At 34.0% G+C, this 27524-nt stretch overlaps 1 protein-coding gene across 1 annotated transcript; it reads right to left on the bottom strand.

Annotated features, from left to right (window-relative positions):
- Positions 1–482: 482 nt before the first annotated feature.
- LOC129892804 (uncharacterized) lies at positions 483–27524 on the bottom strand. The gene is made up of 6 exons (XM_055968351.1): positions 27454–27524; positions 27207–27360; positions 25769–26012; positions 1461–1682; positions 1093–1375; positions 483–709 (listed from the first exon to the last, which is right to left on the bottom strand). Exons 1-6 carry the CDS (start codon positions 27522–27524, stop codon positions 622–624), a joined length of 1062 nt encoding a protein of 353 aa, XP_055824326.1. The 3' UTR covers positions 483–621.

The following is a 27524-nucleotide window of genomic DNA, read 5'->3' as shown; positions in this document are numbered from 1 at the left end:
GTGTCAAGATAGATAGGCAAACTCAACAAGTAACAGATCTAGAGGGAGTAATCATAAAAGACAGTGTGTAACTTTAATTTCATGCTGTGACACTTAAAGACTGAAGAAATTAAATTAATTGAAGGTAAAGTTAGTACTGAAATTAAGGACGTTAGCATGATACATGGCATTGCCAATATTATTGTAGAAGAGAACTACTCTATATCTTTAAAGAAGACATTATTATATAAACATGAGTACAAAAATCCATCATCTGCATAATATTTAGTAGTATTTAAACAACCAATTTGTGAGGAGTCTCAAATAAAGGTAGACTTACCATAACAAGTAAGACAATGTTGTGCCCCTCTTACCATTTCATTACTTGAATTAATTTTTGAACTTCCAAGCATTTGTACATTCTAAGTTATAAAATAGAGTAATTAAATTTTAACTTGAAAAAATAAATTGGAAATGAATTTAAAGAGGAACTTACTGCTATAGCCCTTACCTCGTCATTTACATACGATTCATTCTTTCTCTTGTGAGTTTCGATAAACTTTTTTCCTCGACTAGGATTTTGTCCAGTTTTCAACAACTAAAAAAGAGTTATATTAAGCATATTATAACAAAATACTTGAATCAGAAAAAAAAAACTATGAATACCAGCTCATGTCGTCTTCTCAAGTTAGCTTTTGAACCACTAGTGTGAGGAATTTTTTGCTTGCGTCAAATTTCTTTATATCTTCTATAAAGCTCCTATTAGCATAAACGAGTACAAACTTAAAAATTTAGTCAAATACTTAATCAGAAGTTCAAGAAAACCTATTGAGATAATCGAAATCTTACAATTGTTTCATCTGTTAGACGATAAGCAACAAAACAAGTCCACTGATCTCTATATATACTCAATGGAACATTGCTTAAAATTTCATTTCTGCACTTGGTTGGGTCATAATTCATCCCACAACCTTTGTTTATGTGTAATCCACTTCTTATTTAGACAACTACAATTGCAATATCTGTATGCAATAGCATCGGTAGTCCTAAAAAGGAATCGAGACTTCAAATAGAAGAAAAAACCAAAGTTAGTTGTCCTATATATGCATAAACATCTGATAGCAATAAAAATATGTGTGTAAAACCTTTAGCAGTGTTTCAAAGCAATCTTCCATGTATTTTTTAGGAAGGCCCGACAGTCCTGACAACCTGTCAAAATTAAATGGAAATAAATTTCCATCAATGGCCAATAATCCACAATAGCTGGCAAGCAACCCTTGTGCTTCCCCATATGCTGCACCACAATTATCAAAGCAAACAATGATGCGTTCCTCGCTTGGCAGGTTGTTGACCTCACTGGCCTTGATGTTAATATGCTTGGTAGCGTTGTTTGAGTCTTTAAAAAGAAAATAAGTTACTCAATCAAAAAGGAAAAATAAGATATTTATTAAGTGAAGTAAACATATATACAATGTATATACCTATTGCTTCTACTTTCCAATATTGTGTAGATACACGTCCAGCCTGGCGCACAAATGCCAAACATGGATTAGAAGACTTAGTTGGAGGTTTTGCTTGTTGTGGGACTTCATTAGATAATGAGGTATCTGCCAGATCAGGTTGGGGGCTTGTAACAATGTTGAGGGCTCTATAGCTTGTGAATGGGCTGGAGTTATTGACGACGAAGAACTTCCATGAGCATCATTTGATTCATGAACAGACTTTGAGTGATTCCGAAAACGTTTAACCTTTGGCATGGCTGCATATTCATATAAAAAATGAAAACTAGGTGAATCAAATAAGAAGAAGCACTCATTGAGAAAGCTATAAAGTGAATGATAAATCTAGGATGGAATTGTTTTTATTATTATTGAGATATTTCAACACTATGCAGGCCTTACTAGAGAATACAAACTAGAAACTTTTTTCACAGTTTTGTCATGTTCTGGTAAGTTTCACTTTTGGTCTCTTAAATATAGAGCTTGAATTCACTTTTTATTTATCCCGTATTAATCTACTTTTCTATAGGTGTGTTAACATCCTAAATATCCATGATGTTCCAAATGCTGGGATATTCCTCTCCTGCTTAAGGTTGGTCTACCAACTACTACACTTTGTCCTTTGCCATCTATGATATGAGTTTTGCTCTTAAAGCCTATGTTGCTCAGACTCTTCAAAAACATCAACAAGTAGATGTCGGATTCTTAAAATGTAGTTTATTTTTAGAGAATTCGACACGGATACAACATCAAAAGTTAAGAACCCACGCAACTTAGCTTAAAGTTACATATTTGTCACAAAATCAAAATAGTGTTGCATTTCTGTATGAGGAAAGGTACTCAACGTACAACTGTGCTGCATCTCTGTATCAGAAAAAAAGCATACAACTTCTACGTTGCTACCAGGGCTTTTCATTAGTATAGTACCGGTTAACTACTTTGAAGATCTACTTAATAACCGATTAAGAAAAAGACATTTGATAGAACACATAGATTTAAACACACTGAAAACAATGTATACATCACTACAAATTAAATTTTGAAACCTTCAATCAAATGCACAAAGAATCAAATAGTTACACAATATAAGTAAAGCATTGAAGAATACAAATGAAAACTTACCTAATTGTGTTGATTTCAAATTCTGCATTGGAGAGCTCTAGAAAAGGGAGAAGTTTCAACAAATATAAAAAAAAGGTTTAAATAAGCAGTTTTATCAAACCACCAAATAGGAGGGAAATAAACAAAACTTATGGAGGGAAGTGGAAAAAAATAATGGAGGGAAGCAGTTAGCACTATATGGACGCTTAATGGTACATTACTAATGAAAAAAAAGTACTTTAATCATGCATTACTAATGAAACAAAAATTAGGTACGGGTTTGTATAAATTGGTGTTCAGTACCAGCAAAACTTTTAGTACCTTTAAATTTTTTAGCACTAAGCTCATTGTAATTTTAAATTACGAGTTCGGACATACTATTGGTTACATCTTCAATAAATTCTTACACGAAAATTTAAGATAGAATTGGGTTCATCAGAACCTGTAATTATAAATCTGCATCTGCCCCTAAATTCAAATCCAATCATCTCGTTTTAAAAAGAGCACAACTTGGCTCGACCAGTTCTGCTCAAAACTCGACTTCTCTTGACTCAGCTCAGTAAATGATCGAGATCAATTGATCATGTAAACTTTTTGTCATTAGGAAATAACACTCAATCATTACGAATCAATAATTAACTAAATCAAGGCATACATCGATGACCTTGAAACTTGATAGTAAATTATATTTAAACATTAGAACTACGATCACCTGAAACCCATGATAAAGTGATCTTATTAAACACTATTGTCTCAAATTTTGAAATTTTTTTTGCACGTGTTCTCAAACTCGCATTTTCTAGATAAATTAACCGCCTAAAATATGTTAATTACCACTAGCCTCAATAAGTTGTAAGCTCTTAAGTCTCTTCAAATGGAGTTGATCTGTACAATTAAATAAGGTGGCATATTTTAGGTTGTTAACCAACTAATATTTGTAATTCTAACTAACTTAATCGACTCTAGTGAATTGATGGACATCAATAAAAAATATGCATGACTCTTGGCAATTAGGTACAAAATTATAATATAAAGTCAATAGGGAATTAAATATTGGGAGACATATAATACCCTGTCAAATTAAAAATCACATCAGTTAAGCATCAAATTGTAAAAGTTAATACATGTTTATAATGTGTTGTGACATATCTATAATATTATAGTATATTATATGTCAGTACCGAAATATTAGTCATTTTTGTGAATTTAATTTATTTCAAAATAAAAACTTTATAAACCAAAAAAAAAGTAGTCAATTATATATTTTTTAATGCCTTGGAAGATCTACTGTTACTGTTTCAGTAAATTGGGTGTCAATTAAGTGACACTAAAAGAGAAATGAAGGATAACTTAGATAAACACTCTTGATGATAAAAATTATTTCATATTTACTTGCCGAAAGATAAATAATGTGTTATCAACTAGACAATAAAACTGTAAGCGTAGTGGACCAAAATAATATTTTTGGTATACAAGGAGTAAAATATTACACACACAGACAAAAAGAAAACTCTCAATTTTAAGAACTTCGATTCTTCTCTATTAACTCTCTAAGAAGACTTCTTCTTTCTAAAAACACAGAGAATTACATGCATATAAGAATCTATTTATAGCTAACCTTCACCTCCATATAGAAGACTCTAGGTATAATTTTTTTCAGCCAACTTTGACCAATTTAAATTCTCCATCTTTAGTTTACGTTGCCAACTTGAATTCATTCATTTTTAATTTACTTCCTCAAATTGAATTCCTCCATCTTTAATTTACTTCTCCAAATTAAATTTCTCCTACTTTTTAATCTTGCTAATTTTAACTTTATTAAAATCGATTTGAATTTTAACATCCTTCTCGCTAAAAAATGCAAAAGGATGGAACTATTGGCAAGTCAATATTGTACTGGTAAAAACTTAATGGCATCAGGTGTATACATCAATTTAATAAATGAAACTTGTCCTATTATTTAATTATAAATATTGATTTTTACACGTCATTAAATGTGCTAGCTACATTAAAATAATCTGCATATTGTACTCACCGTGTACTTAGAAGGCCCTTATTTATGTTGCTCAAAATATTACTAACAAATTTATGATATTTTGGTAACAATATCTAAAATGTCAAAGTTCTCTCAAATGATATGATATGATATCCATAGTTCAATTAGCAGATAATTATATCCCATGAGTATTATCATTTACAACTTAAAACTAATTCATTATTATAAGGTTAAAATATGAGTAAAATTTCACTTCACCCTTCAACTTTTGTGTATTCATGGAAACAATAATCCCTCACCTTTACAGCTTTACCAACAACATGAAAAGAAATAGTCGTTGGAATGAACGAAAGAAAAGATAGTACTATGGATCCCTTGTTTGGGAAGAAAACTAATGTCATCTTTTATATATATATATATATATATATATATATATATATATATATTAATTGTTTTACCAATTTAATTGTTTTTTTTTGTTAATGCCACAATAAGAGTCACCAATATAGAAATACGAATAATAGTTATGCACTCTCCTAGCTTAATTAGTGCTAATACATTGGACAAAGGAAAAATATTCGCAAATTAACTTACATTGAGTTGTTCCTCCGAACTAACCTTTATTCTTCATTATTCAGCAGTTATTTGCTAATATCGATTTGAGCTAAGCTTCACTAATTATGTCAATACTATTCTTCCTGGTATGTGCAGATTTATATCTAGCAATATCACTAACCAGACAATAGACTATGTATTCAAATTATTAGCTTAATAGAAAAACTTTAGTTCTCTCATTTTGCTTGTTAACTCTTTGATCAAAGCTAGGGAAAATTATTTCCCAACATTAAAAAGGTTAAGGGGAAATTTACACATTATATATTTACTTAATTAATAAGAATTATGATGTATTTTCATTTCAAGAGATTATGTATACATCAGCTATAGGCTATGGCGAAGTTCGGAATTCTGTTAAGGGTGTTCAAAATTTTAGTATATATCTCTAAAAGAATATCTTTGACCTATATATACAAAAAAAAAAAATTATGCACAATATAATTTTTCAAGAAAGGGTATTGAGTGACCATCCTTGAGTCAATGTAGGTAAGCCATTGGGCTATATGTGGAGTAGCACTATAGGAAACAAGAGAAAATCAGGGCCTCTAACTTTGACAAATTTATATAGTGATGTTAATTTGGGTTGTCATATATATTGTTTTTTCCACAAATGAAGAATATAATATATATGAAAGCTAGCTAGTAGTCTAGTACTCTTAATTAATTAAATGGGATTGGTTTCCTTAATTTCTGCATCTAAATATTGCTTTTCGTAATCTCAGCTTCTTTTTAGCGAGACGTAGTTCAGGCATTCATCTTTCTTCCAACTCAAGATGCGTATCATCGACTTGAGATCAATAATTCAAACAAATGCCTCAAAATCTTCTTCCTTTTTCATTTTTTTTTAAAGTATCTTGACATCAATATATATATTCACAGTTTTTTGGTTTTCTTTTCTTTCATTTGCCTTTTTCTCTGTGGTATTCAAAACATACTAGTTAGTGCAACTAATTCAGATCCGTATTATGTGAAATAGTACTAGCAAATAAATTGCACAATCATAGTATGAAGAAGTCCCACATTGATGGTGAAGGGGACGAGTGGTCTGTTTATATGGTTTGAGCAATCTCAATCTCTTTAATTAATTTTTGAGGTTCAGTTAATTAAGTCTAAAATCTATTTTTCTTTTTAATATATAGTTGTTGTTTTCATGCAATATACCAAATGTAAATTCACGTACAAGTTATTGACAATTAAAACCCTAATTTAAACCACCGTGGCCCACCCCACCCAAAAGAAGAAAAGAAAAGAAAAATGTTATCCCGTGTTGATTGAATTCTTGAACCTAATATATAACGTCTCTTCCTTGAAATGCTGAAACAAATTATTGAAGAGCCAGTCTATACATATATGTTTTCCCAAAAGTAGTAGTAATAATATATTTTAAATTGAAATACATATAGCTGGAATAGCATATGATCAGATACATCTGGATTTTGGTTTGCTCGATCAAATCATCTAACGTATCTAATGTTAGTCACGTTAATTTGGATCGTAACATAAACGCCCATGGTGATCGTATTGAAAGTCTAGTCAATGGGCATTGATGACCTTTTCATCTTTTAATTATCTCACTTTATTAGTACAATTACTTTCTAGCTCTCATGCATTCATAATTAAGAAGTATAGTAGATAACAAATTACGTATCCTAATGATCGACTAGTAATTAAATCGTGAAGCAACAATCTTAGAATAAGTTACTCCAATCAAACACCTAATATGTGGACAAATTAATTAGTAATTGAGTTGCGTGCTTTCATTATAAAACATGGATATATATGAAACTACACTCTAACCTTTCAACACCATAAAGTATGTACGTTAAATGAAAACTTACTAAAATAATAAAACACGCGGACATTAATTAATCCCTATAGCGTAATCAAATTATAAAACTAAATTTTGATCATTGATTACAATATAATTTGTTGAAAAAAAACATTAGAGCCGTAACTAAATGACAAAAAAGATAAGGGTTGTGGTGGAGTGATAAATATTCTTTCATCACTAACTAAAAGTTTTGAGTTTGAGTCTCCCTGAATATGAGGTCGCATTTGTTAGATAGCACTTTAACCGTCAATATAGAATTTTGGGTGCAAATTTGAATTTAATCAAATTCCAATAAACACGGGATCGGATAGAGAAAAAAAACTGATAAAAAGGATGAAAGTGAATGATTGAAGAGGAAATGGAAATAGAAAAATCAGGTGAGAAAGAAAGATAGGACATAAAACTAATTAAAGGGCCCTCCTATGTTGTCCCCATAGCCACCGTCCGAATGCTGTTGGCATTCATAGCCTAGAAAAAGGGATAATTGTCGTTTTCAAAGCCATTCTCTCTCTCTCCCTCTTCCCTCTTCCCTCTTCCCTTTCCCTCAATCCCGTCCTACTTTTATGTTTTCGAAACTTTAAAGAAAGACCCTACTTCAAGTCTTGTTCACCCACCCACGCCTTTTTCCCTTGAGTGAGACCCTACTTCGAGTTGTGCGGTAGTATAGAAAATAGAAATGCCACCTCTTACGTCTTAGGACTAATACTTACATGTCATTTGGTTATTGATTAAAGTTATTACAAAAATTAATTATGTAAAATTTAATTATTTATGTATGTTGGCTCATATGAATCCACCAAGAGTCAAAAGACTAGGTCCTTGACGGGTCAACAACTAAGAACAAAGGATAACAATCTACACACAAAAAATAAACAAAATGTAATATTTATGTAACACCCCTAAAAACGTTGTATATAGTGTTTCAATTTTTGACGAAAATAATACTGCTTTTGTATTTTGGGCATACATTTATATAGGATTGTCCAAATTAGGTGATTCAAATTTCTGAATAACCCCAACATTATTACCTACAACTTTTGAGACCATATCTTACGATTCGGAGGCTAAATAGGTCAAATAAATTAATCTTTGCAAGACCTGGTGTTGTGACGAAATGGAGTATTTGTAGAAGAAAAATCATATCTCACTGTAGGACGCTCCAAATCAGTTGATTCTTGAATGACGTGAAAGAGACTTCTAGAGCTACAATTCATATGAAGACATCAAATCTTAATTAGGAGGTTATCTTGTTCAAACGTAGTTCTGAAAAAGGATATTCTGTAAAAAGAAGATTCATCTCACCAACTATAGAAGATCTGGATCTATTTGACATCACCCATGACATCAATAGTCTTCCATTTGACATCACTCATGACATCACAATCATCCATTAAATTTTTAGATTTTTCTTTATAATTATTTTAATTATTGTTAGGTCCCTCCTTCACACCTATAAATACCAACCTTATTTCATCATTTTGTTCATCAAGCTTTCTCAAACAACTCTTCTCTCTATATCCTTCTTTACTCTTTCTTAAAATATAGTTTTAGTTCTTAATAGTGTAAAATATTATTCCGGTGATTCATATACTTCGGGTAATACACAAAATGCTCTACCGAGGAGAAAAGGCTTCATTAAGTCCTTCGATTCTGAGTAAAACTTTGGATTCCAGGTATGTAAGGCTTCAATGAGAGTATTTCTTCCACTCTCATGCCTAAAGTATTTTTATTATATGATAAATTATGTTTATTTTCTTTAAGCTTTACTCTAAGGTATGTAGGTCTTGATTCATGGATCCTTTCATTCATGAAGCCCAAATGAATTATCAAAGTCTTCTATTTAATTCAAGTATGAAACTTTATGGGTTTTCATATCATGATTCCAAATGCATAGATTACTAAGTATTTGAAGTTTAATTACCTATCTTATATTAGCGTATGTAAGGCTTCAATGAGAGTATTTCTTCCACTCTCATGCCTAAAGTATTTTTATTATATGATAATTTATATTTATTTTCTTTAAGCTTTCCTCTAAGGTATGTGGGTATTGATTCATGGATCCTTTCATCCATAAAACCCAAATGAATTATCAAAGTCTTTTATTTAATTCAAGTATGAAACTTTATGGGTTTATATATCATGATTCCAAATGCATAGATTATTAAGTATTTGAAATTTAATTACCTATCTTATATTAGCGTATGTAAAGCTTCAATGAGAGTATTCCTTCCACTCTCATGCCTAAATTATTTTAATTATATGATAAATTATATTTATTTTCTTTAAGCTTTACTCTAAGATATGTGGGTGTTTATCCATGGGTTTTTTTACCCATGGAGTCCAAAACTCTTTCAACTAAATCTCTTGATTTCAAATAAGATTTTCTTATCGGTAATTTTTATTTCTACTTAATAGCATGAATCGTGGTTAAACTAATGATTATTGATCTATTTTGATGCAAAATGATTTCATATGTATGAATTGATGGTTTGCAAGTATTTTCTCTAGTTAGCTCTTTAAAGGCTCTTGAAATTTTATGGTGGGTTATTTAAAGCATGATTTTTAATTAATGAATTTTAAAGTATTTATGCGTAATTTCATTTACATACATGTTTGAAAGTTGAAGTTATTTAAACCCATCTAGTTTTACTATATTTTCAATGATGTTTGACTCTAAATAAATGTTTATGAAAATAATGCCTATGATCAAAAGAAGTCTTATGAAATAAAAGAATGATGAAATGCTATGAATGATGAATTCTTTATGCAGTAAGGACAAATCTTGTATATTTGAATCACCAAATGTTTTAATGAGCTATTCTACCGAATATGATATTTTGAATTCTCAAGTTATATGCTATGACTATTTTGAAGTATTAAACTATTCAGTGGGATTGACTTAGCATCGAATGGTTCATTGAGGTGAGATTCAGTAAGGGAATCCTAGTAGAAACCCCTTGTCACATTAAATATATGCCAACATAGGAGCCCTTATAGGCTTAGGCTAATGGATCCATGAAAGCCCTTAAAGTTGAAGTTAAATAAATGAATGAAGTTGACGGATTTCTACCCGATAAGTAGTCTCTCCGGCCAACGTAGGAGGTTATGTTGGATTCCATGTAATAGCTCGCATGATCTTAAATGTCGGTTATAGTCATCTTCCCACAAATGAATATTTTAAAGGATATCTATATAATTGATTATGCATGCATTGCATTATGTTTCATATTACATAAATATTTTAATGTTTTCTCAACGTTCATGCATGCCTACATACTTAGTACATTCAAAGTACTAACCCATACTTTTTTGCCTACATGATACCACCATATAGGAACTGGTGCTCCTCCTCATTCTCCTCCACGTTGCTAGTTGAGATTTCATTTGAAGGCTACTTTTGGTGAGTTTCCATATTTCGGGAATAATACACTTTTATATTTCTAGCGCATAATATGTTGAGATCTTTAGACACTTACTATGACATTTGTTTCTATAATGATTGAGGGTGAGATAGAGACTTGTCTTAGCCCCGTTAAATCTAAAAGTTAGAGGTATTGTTAGACATATGTAAATTGAAGATTTACTATTATGATTTCCGTTTGTTCATTTGTTGTCATTACCTATGAAAGGCTAAAAGAATGTTAAGAGACTTGTTTGAGGTACTTTCGGATTCCTCATTCGCCATGTCACGTCTAGGCCCTAGGCTTGGGTCATGACAATTTACGTGAAAACCTTTTTGCTCAAGGAAGGAAAAATATGATTTACCACATAGAATTTCACCAACAACTTCACTAAACACGAGCAAAGTATCAAATTTTAAAGTCTTGCAACCTAGGAATTAAACTCTTAATCCCTTCCCCTACATAACAAGACTCTAGTGTAATAAATCTATTACACTACATACAAGCAATAACTCTATTTCCCTATCACTACACCTACTAAATCTAGTCGATGTAGACTTCAACAATAAACCATGACTAACTCTAGCCACCTACACAAATCTGAAAGAGAAGAAATGATACCTACACAAGCTTCAAAACAAGACTCACCAACAAGGAGTGAAAGAACAACTTCAGTTGATAACTGCAGGTCTTTTGTGGTTGAGGTCTTCATAATGAGAGACATGAGATAGCTTATGCTTTGAAACAAGCAATTTTTTCAATTTTGCAAAAACTAGATTTTTCTCTTTGTCAAATTCCCTTATCAATGTGAGAGAGAGAAATGGGCAAAACCTTAACGTCTTATCATTGGTCGAAGTGTACAAGGATATTGATCCTGCTGCTACACTGCCCTATTACTTTGTTGTACTATGCATACATGATACACTATACAACTGGATTATTGACTTTGCAAAAAACTATTTACCAGGTCCCTTCATAAAGTTGTCAATCATCAAAATTAATTTTACAACATTATAACATTTTCTCTTTTTTGATAATGATAAACTATGCGATCAATTCAGCAACACATTTCATAGACACAAACATATTTCCCATGTTACGCATTCCATATTCCCCCTATCATGCAGTTCTCCCTATCAGTTAGTTCCCCTTATCTTTGTGTAATTCCCCCTATTAGTTAGTTCCCCATGTATCCAATATCTCCTTCTATGTGGCATTATTAAAAGAGATAAATAGTAAATCAAAAAGAAGAGAAAAGTCTACGTTAACTCATGATCACTGAGGAAATACCATCATGAATCTATTAAATAGGCAAGACTTAGAAATATAAAGACAGATAAAGTAAAAACTCATCATTTATTTCATGTCAGCATCACAAAATGTACATATAAGGATAATAGAAAAAAAAACTTAACAAGGGAAGCCACTATGAAGAATAGTCAAAATGAAAGTGAAGATGACAGAAGGCTATGGGGATCAAGAGAGAATCAAATCAGAAAGACATAGAAAATCAGTTGAATATCATGTCTAAGTGCTCATTTGTAGTGTCAGGAGAGTGGAGTTGTTTTGAGTAAAGTCCTTGACTTGTTCCCTAAAGGTGGCGACTTCAGTTTTCAGTTGAGCGTTCGCTTGTTGAAGCATTGTCACCATATCTAAGTCCCTCACCACCAGTTCCATCTTAAGCCACTTGTAGTTCGATCTTGAGACTGACATTCTATGCATCTATTTTAGTAACTAGGGCAATGAGATTTTCCAACTCAACAGTGGATCTCTGTTGGGAAGCTATTAAATCATAGATGATAGATTGCGGTCAAACTCCTTGTTCTCTCCCAATGCATTCACATTCTTCTAAGGTAATCTTGAAAAATGTTTGTTTTTGGGTCTCTAGAATGCCCTTCTGAAGCTGGACCCGAAAGTGATTGAATACTTTAGAGAGCAGGAACCCATAAGCTTGTCCATATTTTGTGTCTCGTATAGATAAATTTTCTTCATATGTTCTATCATAATGGTGGGAAGACAAATGGGTTGTAGAGTTGTGAAATCTTCAATTGGGAACAGAACAAAGATAGAAGCTATGGATCTTTTCTCGTTTCTTAGAAAAACAATTTTATTTATGAGCTCAAAGACAAGTTGATACTCTCATTTGGTTTCTTCTTGAGTCAACCTAGTTCTCCATAGATTTCACTCTTTTGGTGGGCATATCAAATATTTGATCGAGAAATTATTCATTCAGAAATATATCTACTCTGTTGACACTAGTCATCAATGATTCCCTAGCTGATGTAAAGGTCAACCCTATATAAAATTCTACAACTTTCTTTTTATGGAACATTGACATTAATTGAATGTTCAAACAGTTGACTCTATTGTTGCGACTAAAGCATGTCAACCAAGTCCACCATTCCCTTCATACTACTAAAAAACTAAGAAAAAATGAGGCAAAAGAGTGACGGACTGCGTCTTTTTTTTTATTCAAACTCAACGAAAAAGCAACGCAGTCTCTTCTGTCGCTTTTTTGCTCGACACTTTTAAAAAAATAAAAGAAAGAGTCGTAAAATGCAACAGGTTGCGTTGCCTCTAATTTTTTTTAATTAAAAAAATTAATAAAAAAGCGACGAACTCCGTCGGTTTAATTTTTTAAAAGATTAATTATTTAATATAAAGCAATAGATTGTGTTGTTTTCTTTTTAAATTTTTAATTTTTTTCCAGAAAAGCGATGATAAATGGTTGTCGTTCGTCGCTTTTGTGTTTGGTGTTCTGAAAATTTTTTAAAAAAGCGACAGACATAGAGTCCCTAACCATCGCTTTTCTGAGAAATAATTTTAAAAAATTTTCAAAAAAACGACGGACTAAAAGACACTGTCCGATGCTTTTCTATAATATTTTTGACAGTAGAAACTTGTAGTTCACCTGCAATTAAAATTTAATTCACTTCATATCAATTCAGCTCATTCTAACACAACTAACAACAAACAAAATTTGTAAAATTTACAATAATAAACATAATTAAACACTTAAAATAAATAAAATCATAATTTAGAATGATTTAAAGTTTGTCAAAGTTAACAAAAAATTTCAAAATGTTCATAAACTAACATAGGGAACCTAAGGACTATTTGCTATGTATTCAGCACTATCGTCAGAGTCATCCGGAGTGAACCCTCTTGAATAACGGGGAGGAGGCTAACAGGAGAGGTTGAACACTTGTTCTTTGATTTGCTCAACTTGTTCATTCATAATTTTTTGCTCCTCAACCCTTTTTGCCTCATATTCTGTCAATGTGCGTGTTAGTTCTGTAATTTACTGAGACATAGTAGCTATCTGAACCCCGTCAATGGATTCAACTTGACGTGATGATCCAATACCTTATAAACCTGATTGGAGTCATCGTATGTCCTTTCTAGAGTCCATTCCATATATTCGTCCTATGTGGCTCCCTCCAACCACTTCCCTAGATGATTCTTACCACACCAGTAGCATGAGGAGTAGGATTTTTTTTTCCTTTGCACCACTCTTCCTCGTATTCAAGCCGGATGTTTCCCCTTTTAACATCTTCTGATGATTAAAGTCATTTCCTCTCTTAACATCCTTTTTGCTCAAACTTTTCCTTCATTTGACATTCATACTCATAGGAGTTACTTTTTGTTCATTCAATTGAACGGTCACACCTCGAGCTAATAATATGAGGACATGTCGGAGCCCCACATTAGAGATATCGACACTTGAGGATGGGTCAATCAAAATGGAAGGGCTACCATTTTGACCAACCTCCAACACCTCCGACAGTTCATCAATCCGAGTTCGGAGTAAAAGCTATGGTTGATTTACCAAAGATTCTCTAACCTGGTAGTGAGTGATGGCCACAGTGAAGGTCCGTCACAAGTGTGATGGCCCATCTCACATGAAAAGTAGGGTAGCCTTTTTGGCCATTTCTGACAGCCTGAGTGACGGCCCATCACCCAAGCCACGGTGCTCATCCAGATGATGTTAGATGGCCAAATTTTACTTATTTTTATTTTTTTATAAGGGTATTTTTGTTCTAAAATCTTTGGGGAGTTATCTAAATAGCCTCAAACATGTAGGAAATTAATATTTTTATTATTAAACCCTCTCATTCTTTCCTATATTTCTACGCTCAAGAACTTTAAGAAAATACAAAGACTAGGGTTCATCTTCCAAGATTCTTCATCATGCTTCATCACTAAGGTATGTAGGACTTCAATGAAGAATTTCTTCATCCTCATGTCCAAAACTCCTAAGTTTTATGAATTTAACTTCATTTTTAGGATTTATAAGCCACTTTTGAATTCACCATCTTCATGATCTGAATTACACGAGTTCTTGAATTGTTTATTCATGATTATGGATTCTTGATTATTGTACTTCTTTTAATACATAATAAGGTTTTCCATTGTCATTATTATGAGTTATTGACATGATATTGCTTATGATTCATCAAGCTTATACTTTATAGCAAGATTTTAGAGTCTTTATGCTATTATGAAATTGAGTATCTACGAGTGATGCATATTTTAGAAGATTTTTTCATGATTTAAGTTATAGACATGATTTTGAAGATATGTTTTAGAAAGAGATTTCAATATATGATTTTAAAAGGAAAGATTTGAGCTTAGTCTAACACTTTATTTAGACAACCTGACAGATTATTTATTTATGAGCATGTATAGACTAATTTGAGAGAATTATTTAGCACCAATAGGACATGGATTTTAAAAAAATTCAAGTTCCATAACTACATGCCACCGTAGAATTTGAGTATGTTATTTTCCCGGTCAACTCCTTTAGACCTTTGAGGCTTAGTTAGTAGATCCACATTATATAGATAAGTCTTATTCCTTGGCAAGGTATAGGGTAGCCCTCCCAACTAGGTTACTTATTGGACTCCATGTTTCTCACATTGTTTATGTCAGTTGTAAGAAACTCTCAAGTAAAACTACTACTAATTTTATGTATTTTTATCATCATTAAGAATTTGTAATATATGTCGTTTATATACTGGTTTCAAGTTGTCTTTCATTTATTTTATTTTACTTTATAATTATTCGTAGTATCATCTTACATACTCAGTATATTTCACGTAATGATTGCATACTTTTTTTTGCATTGTATCTTTTTATGATGTACGTTCAGGCATTCGTTGTTAGACTTGTGAGATAAGTTGCAACTTTTCAGTCAGCAATTGCTGAGTTCTCCTCATTCGGGGACTTCATAAATTAGTTAGTAGTTAGGTTTATCGCTAGTTATGTTATATGTTTTAAGGTAGATAGGGGGCATGTCCCGGTAGATCCCGGTAGACTTGTTTCTCTCATTTTAGATAGTAGAAAAATTATTCAAACATCAGTTTTTCAGTTCCATGGTTCTTTTAATTATTTTACTCAGACTTATATTTAGTACATGTTTTAGTTAATAAAGTTTCAGCTTCTGCACATATTTCATAAAATATCATATTGGTTAATTAGCAGCATGCCAGTACTAAGGGTCTTCTTAGGGTCATTTATGGTGTTTATTGTCAGTCATACCTTTAGTGTGGACTCAGATTGTTACAGCTATCCCACTTGAGAGTGAAGAGAAGAAGTGGAGATCTAAACCTCTAAGGCGCTTTAAAATTTTCTTTATCTACTCTCATGTCTCCAATGCCAATACTTACCTTAGACATGGAAGTTCAACACTCAAATACATATTTTTCTCCTATAGAAAGAATGTTGCAGGATTTACCTTTCACATTTGGAAGAGTTCCAATAAACAGATGCTCTTCAAAGCATTTTGAGACAACAGACCAAAATTTGTAGTTTCCTTGTGCATAAACTCATATACTAAATTAGGTTCCAAAGAATATTTAGCCGACTTGGATGGAGAATCTTGACCTTGCTCAGTAATGTTTTCAAGAGTCATTTTACTTGAAAGCTCCATATCCTTATCGAGGGTTTCAACTTCAACAGTGTCACTTGTGAAATGGCAGGAAGAACTAGAGTTTTAGGAGCTTTGTTGAGTGATAAGGATAGGTATGAAAGGTTAAGTTTCTTGAGGAATTTTAGTGACTTCGAAACTAATAGAAGGAGCAGATAAAAGGGTTACGGATGGAGCATTTGAGGGCGTTGGATGATTTTGGTTAAGACATGATCACGGGAGCATTTTATGCAAGAGAGGGTTTGAAAGTAGTGTGTAGGAAGGAAAAAATAGATGAGAAGACTTTGAGAAACTTGAAAGAGGGAGATTGGATTTTTGAAACTTAAAAGGATTTTTAAAAGAGGAATGGTTGAGATTAAAAAGATGATACAATTTGTCGTGTCAGAAGAGGGCATAATATTTTGAAGTCGAGGGGACACAATGTCATTTCAAAAAATGGTGAGAAAGTAGTAAAGTTCCTATGTGGAAGCCCTGTTGGACATATTTCTAAATCATTATATGTATAGTCAGTGATACTCACCTATGAAAAGGAATTTTGTCCCTTTTTTGAACTTTTGAGTACGCCTTGAAATTGTCTAGATGATCTCTATTCAACATTTTTCCCTTCTCACTATGTGTGTATACCTTCAATAATATAAATCCAAGTTAGACAAGGTTAAATACCACCTTCCTTGGATATTTGTTTTCATATTCTTGCCCAAAGAGTGAGATCCTAGATGGATAAAAGAGAGAATTATTTTATCTTAGAGGAATGCAACTTTAGTGATACCATCTAACCTGGTCCCTGTTCAAAAGATTTCTTGATCCAAGATCCTTCGACAATTGTTATTTCTTTCCTCATTCTTTGCCAACAAAATATTTTTTTTCATTCTCAAGGGAGACACATCCCTCCATAAAGAGACTTGAGTTTAGAATTTTTTATTCTTCTAGTTCATGTATCTTGAGAAACTACTATCCATCTATCAGCTTCGACTACATCCTCTTATTTTTCTTGCACAATGCTTCACTTGATAGATTTGGGACCCACATTAACTTGAGTCCCCAATAGTGAAATAGTGGGAAAATGAGATTTTTTCAGTCCCTTACTGGCAATCTAGTTCTTAAGGACTTGTGAGCTAGGTTCCTTGATTTCTCCATTTCTTTAGCATATTTTGAATATTTCTTATCGGTAGATATTTTGATAGGGTAAGAATCCCTATAGTGCTTTTTTAGGATGTACATGCACAATCAGTTTTTAGAATTAGATAAGTACTTTCTCTAAATTTTAAATGAAGCACCATCATTTTGGAAACCAAGGCCTTCTCCCACGTTTGACCTCACAGTGGTCAAACGTGCTAGTACTTTTGAGGACTTAGTAGAACAAAGAGATTTCTCAAGATCAATTTTAATTCTAGTCAAGTTCCTCTCAAGCTTCATATTTCTTTCAAGAGAGATTGTGAGATTCAGTTCGAACTTGTTTAGTTGAGCATCAAGTTTGAACTGAATATCACACCCTTTACCCTTTCCCTTGGGACCATTTTGAGATTAGCTCCTAGGCTTGCTATGGAAAATTTTATTTTCGAAAGACATAAGCTTGATCATCTCTTCTAACTTCAGGATTCTATTAGACACCTCAGTGTATTCAACTTCAGACTCAACATAGTTTTCATTTAAGTGATCATTTTCTTCTATAAGATTCTGATAAGCATTTATCAACACATTTGCACATTTGCCTAGGACCTTAATTCCTTTTGAAATTTTATTGAATGTCAAGATATCTTACTTCCTTGGACTCTTCATCATCTGATTTTTTCATGAAGGTGAATAGAGAGTTGAAGCTTTAGGGTTCATCTTCAACAACCATTATTGATTTTTCTTCTAGTCCTTCTTCGTCATCTGACTTACAATACGTGTCTCCCAATGCTGCAAGGAATTTTTTCAAATGCATTCATGCAGCTTCTCTTTGCTAGAAATGGCTAGGGACCAGGTTGCTCTTCCTTCCTTTCTCAGGATTATTTTTGATATAATTATTATAGTCATATTTATGAAGAGGACAGTCTATGATGAAATGTCCAATACCTTTACACTTGTGGCAATAATCATTTCTCCTTGAAAGTTTACTTGAGCTTCCCTTCACAGAAAAATATCTATTTTATCTCATCATCCTCGAAAAATACCCATTGATATAAGCCATCTCAGTATTATAATTACTAGAGTCTCTTTTTGCAGCTTTGAGAGCCAGACTCTTTTTATTCTTTGGTTCTTACCTTTCTTGATCCTGTTGTCTTTTAAGCTCATAAGTCTTCAGGTTTTCTATCAACGTATCAATATTTAGGATCTGAAAGTCGATAAATTGTATGGTGGAATTCACTTTGCTTTCCCATGATGGTGGCAAGACACTAAGAATCTTGCAAATGAGTTTGTTTGTCTTTATTATTTCGCCAAGACAGTGAAGCTCATTAGTGATGGAGATAAATCTCGTGTGCATTTCCTAAATGGATTCTCCCATCTTTATTTTGAAGAGCTCATAATGTTTGGTAAGCATGTTGATCTTAGAATTCTTAACTTGATTGGTCCCTTCATGAGTTTTATACACAACCTCCCAGATTTCCTTTACCGTTTCACAAGCAAAGATTTTATTGTACCCATTAGTTATGCCGCAAACTAGTAGCTTCATATCCATGAAAATCTTTTCAATATATTTCCTATCGACATTCGAGTATTTCTTTCTTGCCATATGGAGATATAGTGAAGCTTATACTAAGTGATAGTCTTCATAGGCACATAGGGATCATCACAAATGACGTCTCAAAGTTCACAGTCTTCAATCATGACAAAGTCGTGCATTCTCGTGTTCCGCCACCCATAATATTAATCGTTGAATCTAGGTGGTCTAGTGGTAGATTTTCCTTCCTCAAAATTCAGTGGAGTGTCTGTTCGAGCAGGATCCCTCCTAGGTGTAAACCCTTTAGGAAGAACAAGTTGTAATATGAAACATTAGCTCATATGAATCCATCAAGAGTCAAGACATCAAGTCCTTGACTAATCAACAACTAAGAACAAAGGATAACAATCTACACAATAGAAAGTAAACAAGACATAATGTTTACATGAAAATCTTCTTGCTAAAGAAAGAAAAAACCATTACATAACATGTACGATTTCACCCATAACTTCACTAAACACGAATAAAGATTCAGATTACAAACTCGTTCAACCCAAGAATTAAACTTTTAATCCCCTCTCTTCATGCAAAAACTCTATTATATGACTCTAGTGTATTAACTCTTCAATACTACATACATACAATGACTCTTACCCTATCACTACACTAATTAACTATAGTCGGCATAGACTTCAACAATACACCACGGTTAACTCTAACCACCAATTGAAATCTAAAAGACAAGAGAAGAAATAATACCTACACAAGCTTCACTAACAAGAATAGGTTTGCAATATTTAACACAAGAAACAAGAATCCACAATAAGAAATGAAAGAACAACTTCAATTAATAAGAGTCGGTCCCTTGTTGTTGAGGTCTTTGTAATAAGAGAGCTGAGATAGCCTATGCTTTGAGATAAGAGCAATATTTTCAAATATTACAAAAGGTAGGTCTTTCTCTCTGTCAAGTCTCCTTATCAAAGAGCGAGACAAAAGAGAAAAATATTAACTTTTTCTCATAGGATGAGGTGTACATGGACACAATTGTCCAGCTGCCACACTATCCTACCACTCTGTCACATTGCACAGGTGTAGATCTCCTATCGGTTGGTTTGAGGTTGGTGAAGTTGCTTTGATAGTACCCGAGTTGGTATCTAATTCTATGGAGAAATTTAGACTCATTAGAGAAAAAATTGAAGATAGCCCAAAGCCGACAAAAGTCCTATTCAGATATGAGAAGAAGGGAACTTGAATTTGAGGTTAATGATTGAGTTTACTTGAAGATTTCACCCATGAAGGGAGTGATGCATTTTGGTAAGAAAAGGAAGCTAATTCACCACTATGTGGGCCCATATCAGATTTTAAGATGGATTGATAAAATGGCTTTTGAGTTGTCTTTGCCTTCTGATTTGATATCGGTGCATCCGGTGTTCCATGTGTCTTTGTTTAGAAAGTTTGTTGGTGATCCTATCTCTATTGTGCAATTGGACAACATTGAGGTTAAAGAGAGTTTTTCATATAAAGAGGTTCCGATTGAGATCTTGGGCCGGTAAGTTAGAAAGTTGAGGAACAAAGAAATAGCTTCAATTAAAGTGTTATGGAGGAACCAAGAGGTTGAAGGTGCTACATGGGAAGCCAAAGTCGATATGATGTCTTGAGATCCTCATCTCTTTCCTTCTGTTCCTAGTTGAGATATTTAGTTTCTTCATCATCTAACCAGCCCAAATCATGTGTTTCAGCTGTTCTCATGGTTTTATAGGCATTCACGTTCATGAAATAAGTTTTAAAGTCATATTTTAGCTTGAGATTAAAGATATCATATTTCATGCATTATCGAGATATTTTGCATTCATGTTGGGCTGTTATGTTCCTTTCCTATTCCATTAATGGTAGCTTGAGCCCCATTTGAGGAAGATTGTTCTCAAGGGGGAGCTATTGTAAGGCCTCAAAAATTAGAAAGTCCTAAAACGAGGAACAAAAGATGAAAACCTAGAAAAATGCATCTTTTGGTACCAGATGGTCTTCACAGGGATCCACTACGGGCCATGTTGAGACCAACGGGCCATGAAGATCCACCGTGGTCCAAGCCCTGTGTTGTAAGTTCTAAAGTGATGATGATGAGGGGCACCACGGGCCATAGTGCGAACCACAGTCCGTTATGGGCTCCGTGGTGAGCCTTTCCTATAGGCCTCTGATAGGCTCTACACCACCACTAAGGTTAAGGGACCGTAAAGACGACCACAGTCTGTTATAGGCTCCGTGGTGAGCCTTTCCTGTAGGCCTCTAATAGGCTATGCACCACTACCAAGGTTAATAGACCATAATGACCTTTATGGACTGTGAATTTCTCCATGGAGGAAGTCCTAAAACTTTTCCTACAACTCCTAAAATTTGAGTTCAAGTCTCGTGCCATGGACGGCCACCACGGGCCATATTGCCTTTCACGGTTTGTTGTGTGTCCCGTGATGGGTACCCCTTTTCTGAAAAGTTAAGTCCCGCTTCACAGATGGGACCACGGACTGTAGTGACCTTAATGGTCCATGGTGAAGGCCTATTTTGGGTTTCAGATTCAGTTTTAATGAGGGTTATCCTAGTCTTTTCCCTATATTTCTTTAATAAATGAGGACGATTTGTAAGGCTAGATTCATACCTATGAACTACCCTAAAGCCTTCTAACCCTCTCATTCTCAAACAAAACTCCCAAAATCTAAAACCCTCTCTCCCAAGTTTTCTCTCAAGGTCTTCTTCTCCCTCAAGCAATTCAAAAAGAATTCTTCAAGGTCAAGCTTTCATTCTCTTGATTTTAGAGCTCATCAAGGTCAAGGTATGCGGGACTTCATCGATGGACTCCTTTCATCCATGGAATCCCAAAGATTTCTTCTCAATTCTCTTATGTTTTATTCAATTAAAAGACCTAATATCAAGATTTGCATTGGGTCTTCTAAATTATGATATGTGTTTATCATATTAGCCTAATTAGACATAATTCACATCATATTGTGTGATTTCAAATTGAATTTTCTTAACCCGTGCTATATGCTAGTTTTTAGTATAATTTATGAGACATGATCATAATTTTTCAAGTTATTTCTATGTAAACTTTTTGAATGAGATTGAAGATGCTTTATGCAAATAAGTTTATGAATAATTCTTTAATGATGTTTCAAGCAAGTTTAATGAGAGAGTGACTTGAGATCTTTGAAGGTGAATTAAGACTAAAATGAAAGAGTGACTTAAGATCCTAGAAGGTGACTCAAGACTCTAATGAAAGGGTGACTTAAGATCCTTAAAGAGGAGGGTGACTTGAGACCCTAAAGATGTTTTGTGGGAGGTCTACACCCACTTTATATGAATTACATGATAATGAGTTATTTATATAAATAAGTTTGTTAATTATGATTATGAAAAGTTTATGATTGTTACAAGTATGATTTATAATTATGACATGATATGTATTCCATGGGATGATGTACTTAGCACCGAGTGGACTTTGAGTTGGGGGCTCGACCTAATCCCCAATAACATCCTCTAGTCTCTTAAACTACGTTGCCACCATAGGTTGGCCAATATGTCCTAGCTAGTGGATCCACATATAGACATGATGATTATAATTGGACGGAGCCTACCTTGCCAAGTAGCCTCCCCCCTTCTCGATATGGGATCATCGGATTTCATATAATAGCTCTTATGGTCTTAATGTTGATTATGATTATCTCTCACATATGTATGTTCTTCTGATGATTATGATGATGTGATACGTTGACCAATAAGATAAATATTTTAATGTTTTCATGACTTTACCCATGTTTTAAAGATATTGGTCTTCCATCTATGATACATATGGATTATGTCTGATGTTTATTGTTCGTGCATATTCTCACATACTTAGTGCATTACATGTACTAACGCATACTTTTTGCCTACATTATATCATAATGTAGGGTTCGATGATTACATTCATCCTCCTTCCACTCAGGGCTAGAGTTTACTATTAGCTTCTTATTGGTGAGTCCTCACAGTTCCAGGACATGACATTGATTTCTTATCTTAAAGTTATTACTTCTAAGTTGACTATTAGGTGAGTTGGGAAATTGTATCATGCCCCCATCTAGTAGTAGAGGCATGTTAGATAGAAAAGAATATATGTTGTCATTTTCTCATTTTGAGACTTATGTTCTATTTGAGATTTTGCTACCGTATCTTGGTTTAGCTCTACTGCTTAATTTTCTTATTTATGCTTATGAATGTTATGCTAAGAGGCTTGTTTGGAGTCCTTTGGGATTCTAATCATCGTATTACAACTAGGCTCTAGGTCAAATCATGTCACCCCCCACGAGGGTACCCTAGATATGGCTGGCACTCGAAGACCATTGTTGGTCCTCAACAGAACCACTTAGTCTAAACACTCATTCATTCAATCACATTCTATTAGTGGAAGACTCAACTCATTAAGCTTTCTATTCATAAATAAGGTCAAAGGCCAACCATTTATCGAATCAAAAACTGGAAGAATGAAACTAGTCAAAATAAAATGAATCAACATGATCAACACTCTAATCTACGAAGCCTCTATCAATAATCTAGGTGGTGCCAATGACAGGTTCATAGCTACCTCAAATCAAATGAAGAAAACTAAACTCAATCTAGAATGATAAATAAGGTATCCTCTGGAAACAATGAGGACTCACTAATCAGTTGAATATGGGTAGACCATCAATGATGCGCCTGTTTATGATCTCTAGTACTTGTCTTAGTATCACAAAATGATGCAGGCCTAAATGGACATCAATACTTGGAATGTATGATTGTGTAAAATGGAATAATGGAACATGCATCAGGGTAGAATCAAATCAACTCAGAATCTCAAATTAGAAGAATGAACAAACTCAATCAAGATGTTCTGAGTCTAAACAAGAATATGATTTAGACAAGACCAATCATATATAATTCAATCCAATCCATTCCTATCCGACCTAGAATACTATCAAGACCTATATGAAAGTTTCTCTTATCCGACAACCATCACTTATGAGACAGTGATAGTAAAACAAACCAATGTTGTTGCCACGTCTGTCCATAACTTGCCAGGATAAGAATGAGTCAACAATCATGGATCCATAACCAATCAATTCCTATCATGGTAGGACAATAATTTGGGAAGCATCCAATTTTAATGGTTCAATCCTTTCATATGTTTGGAGACGTAAGTATTGGATTCGAGTTATTACTGATTCTTACCCAATTCGGTGTTCGATACTCCTCCCAAGACTCACGCTTATAAGACATTCAATCCAAATCAAACCAAATCAGTAAGTCTCTTTTGGACTCTATTCAACACTTTCGTTCTATCAAATCAATCCTTTCAACCAATCAATTTCTCAATCATTTAGTTAAGAGAGGTTTTAGACAATCACTTATGACAACATTCAGGACTATCAACTTTTTAACACTATCATCATGCTCACATTCCAATCACAATCGCACATTCACAATTCAAGGCTCTAGACTCATTTTTAAGATGTATACAATTCAATATCAACTAACATGTTGCTAGGGTTTAAGTAAATAAGTAGTTAAAATCATGTGTTCAAGGAATTAATTCGTAGAAAATCAATATTTCATAAATAATCAGTAAAAACATATATATTTTTTAGACAAAAATTTTCCAAGAAATACAATCATGGAGACTAAATCTGTACGCAATCAATCTATCACAATCATGGACACATGGAGGAATAGAATCCATATTTTAGTTCTGCCTTACATACCTAGACTCAAAGAACAATCGAGAACTCGAAGACCTCGCTTGAAGAACTTGGACCCTAGTCGTTCTCCTCTTCTTAAATCCTCGCTCTCAAATAATCTAATGTTAATGAGAGTATTATGCATACTAGGTACTGATAAGGGACTTAATTTATTCCTAAAACATTATAGTTTTAGTCTAGGAGGGGTGGAAAAAGACCAATTTACCCTTTGTCGCCTACGAGTCGTCATTACAACTCGTACAAATATCTATGGGTCATCATTGTCAGTCGTGGAATTTGGATGGAAAATATTGGGGTCTATGACTCATGTCTATGAGTCGTCAACTACTCGATGAGTCATAGACTCAACTCATCCTACAGGTCCTTAAAAATCAAAGAAAACTAAGTCTAAGAACTTTTCACACTAGTTGTTATTACGACTCGTAGACTCTTTGACAGGTCGTCAACTTGAACTGTAGAAGTGACATTCAGGTTCATGAATTTGGCTAAGTGTCGGGTGTATCTATGAGTCATTTCTATGACTCAAGATCCTTTCTACGGTTTGTCATGTCAACTCGTAGTCAAAGTAACGAGGCTTATATTTTTCAGAGGTTAGACCTTGGCCCCGTGACTCATTCTTATGAGTCATCAATAGACTTGTTGACTCACTTCTAGACTTGGCCAGATTTCAAACCTCAATGCCAACACTACGAGTCCCTCCTACGATCTGTAGGAGTTCCTATGACTCGTAGGTTGACTAGTACACATAGGCACAACTCACTATTTTAATCTTTCTTATGGTCCTAAAACTTAGTTTAGGCTAGAATAACACGTGGTGTTACAATATCTCCCCCTTGGGATCATTCATTCTCGAATAAAGACTAAGCTATGGGTTGACTCAAGACACGGATATAATCAAGACTCAAATACTCAATCAATCAAACTATCACTACTCGGATTCAAGGATATATATGATACACTCAAACTCGAAAGACACTTCAAATCAAATATATGAAAAGGGAATATTACCATCAGCATCATCATTAGGAGGCACAAATGGATGTGGGTATCTAGATTTCATAACCTCTTCACCTTCCCATGTAGCCTCTTCAACAAGCTGATTCTGCAATAGAACTTTGACGGATGCTACCTCCTTGGTTCTCAATTGGCAAACCTGGCGATCAAGAATATGAACTGGAATCTCCACATAAGTCAAACTCTCTTTCACCCTAATTTTCTCAGTCAGGACAACAAGTGAATGATCTCTCAAACACTTTTTTAAGCATAGAGCTATGAAACATGAAATGAATAGCTGCTAACTTTTAAGGGAACTCCAATTCATAGGGTACGTAACCAACCCTTCTCATAATATGATATGGACCAATATACCGGGGACTAAGCTTCCCTTTATTTCCAAATCTCATCACACCCTTCATGGGTGAAATCTTCAAGTATACCCAATCCTATACTTTGAACTCCAAATCTCTCCTCTTAACGTCAGTGTATGATTTCTAGCGACTTTGAGCAGTTCTCAACCTCTCTTGGATGATCTTCTTCTTCTCCATGGCTTGATGAACCAAGTCTGGTCCAATCAACTCAAATTCACCAACCTCGAACCAACCGAAATGTATCCTACATCTCCTCCCATATAGAGCTTTACAAGGAGTCATTTGAATGCTCGAATGTAAGCTATTATTGTATGCAAACTTAATAAGAGGTAAATGATCGTCCCAATCACCTTTGAAATTGATGACACAGGCTCTCAACATATCCTCCAAAGTCTAAACCATGCACTCTGCCTGGCCGTCTGTCTGCAGGTGAAAAGCAGTACTAAGGTTCACTCTTGAACCCAAACCTTTTTGGAATGATTTCCAAAATTTTGCAGTGAACTGAGCTCCCCTATCTGAAATGATAGACAAAGAAACTCCATGCAGTCTAACAATCTCTCTAAGATATAGTTTGGCATAATCCTCTGCGATGTACATAGTCTTAACTTGTAAGAAATGGGCTGATTTGGTCATTCTGTTCACAATCACCCAAATAGAGTCATGCTGTCTACGGGACCGCGGTAGAATTGTAATAAAGTCCATATTTATCATCTCCCACTACCATTTTGGAATATCCATATTCTGAGATACTCTACAAGGCCTCTGGTTCTCAACTTTAACTTGTTGGCAGTTCGAGCACTTACACACAAACTCTACTATATATCTCTCTTTATTCTACTCTACCAATATACCTCTCTCAAGTCATGGTACATCTTTGTAGCACATAGATGGACGGAATACCTAAAATTATGGGCCTCTAACATGATCCTCTCTCGAATGCCATCAACGCTTGGAACACACAACCTCCCTTGATACCTCAACACTCTATCTTCCCCATAGGCAAAAGTTATTACCTTCTGCTTATGAATATTATCTTTCAGTTGGAGGAGAATGGAATCTTGATCTTTCTTTTATTTTACCTTTGCAACTAGAGATGATTCAGCCCCATTCCGAACAATAGTACCACCTTCACCAGAATCAATAAGTTGAACTCCCAAACGAGCAAGCCTATGTACCTCTTTGGCCAACTCTTCCTTTCCCTCTTCTACATGGGCAGTGCTCCCCATAGATAACCTGCTAAGAGTATCAACAACAACGTTAGCTTTACCTGGGTGGTAGAGAATGCTCATATCAAAATCCTTGAACAACTCAAGCCATCTCCTCTACCTCAGGTTCAGCTCTTTCTGAGTAAACATATATTGTAAGCTCTTGTGATCTGTGAACACATTGACATGCAT

This window comes from Solanum dulcamara, chromosome 6, assembly GCF_947179165.1.
Source record: "Solanum dulcamara chromosome 6, daSolDulc1.2, whole genome shotgun sequence".
Taxonomy (NCBI): domain Eukaryota; kingdom Viridiplantae; phylum Streptophyta; class Magnoliopsida; order Solanales; family Solanaceae; genus Solanum; species Solanum dulcamara.
The sequence above is the reverse complement of the archived record's forward strand: the minus strand, read 5'-3'. Positions and strand labels throughout refer to the sequence as shown.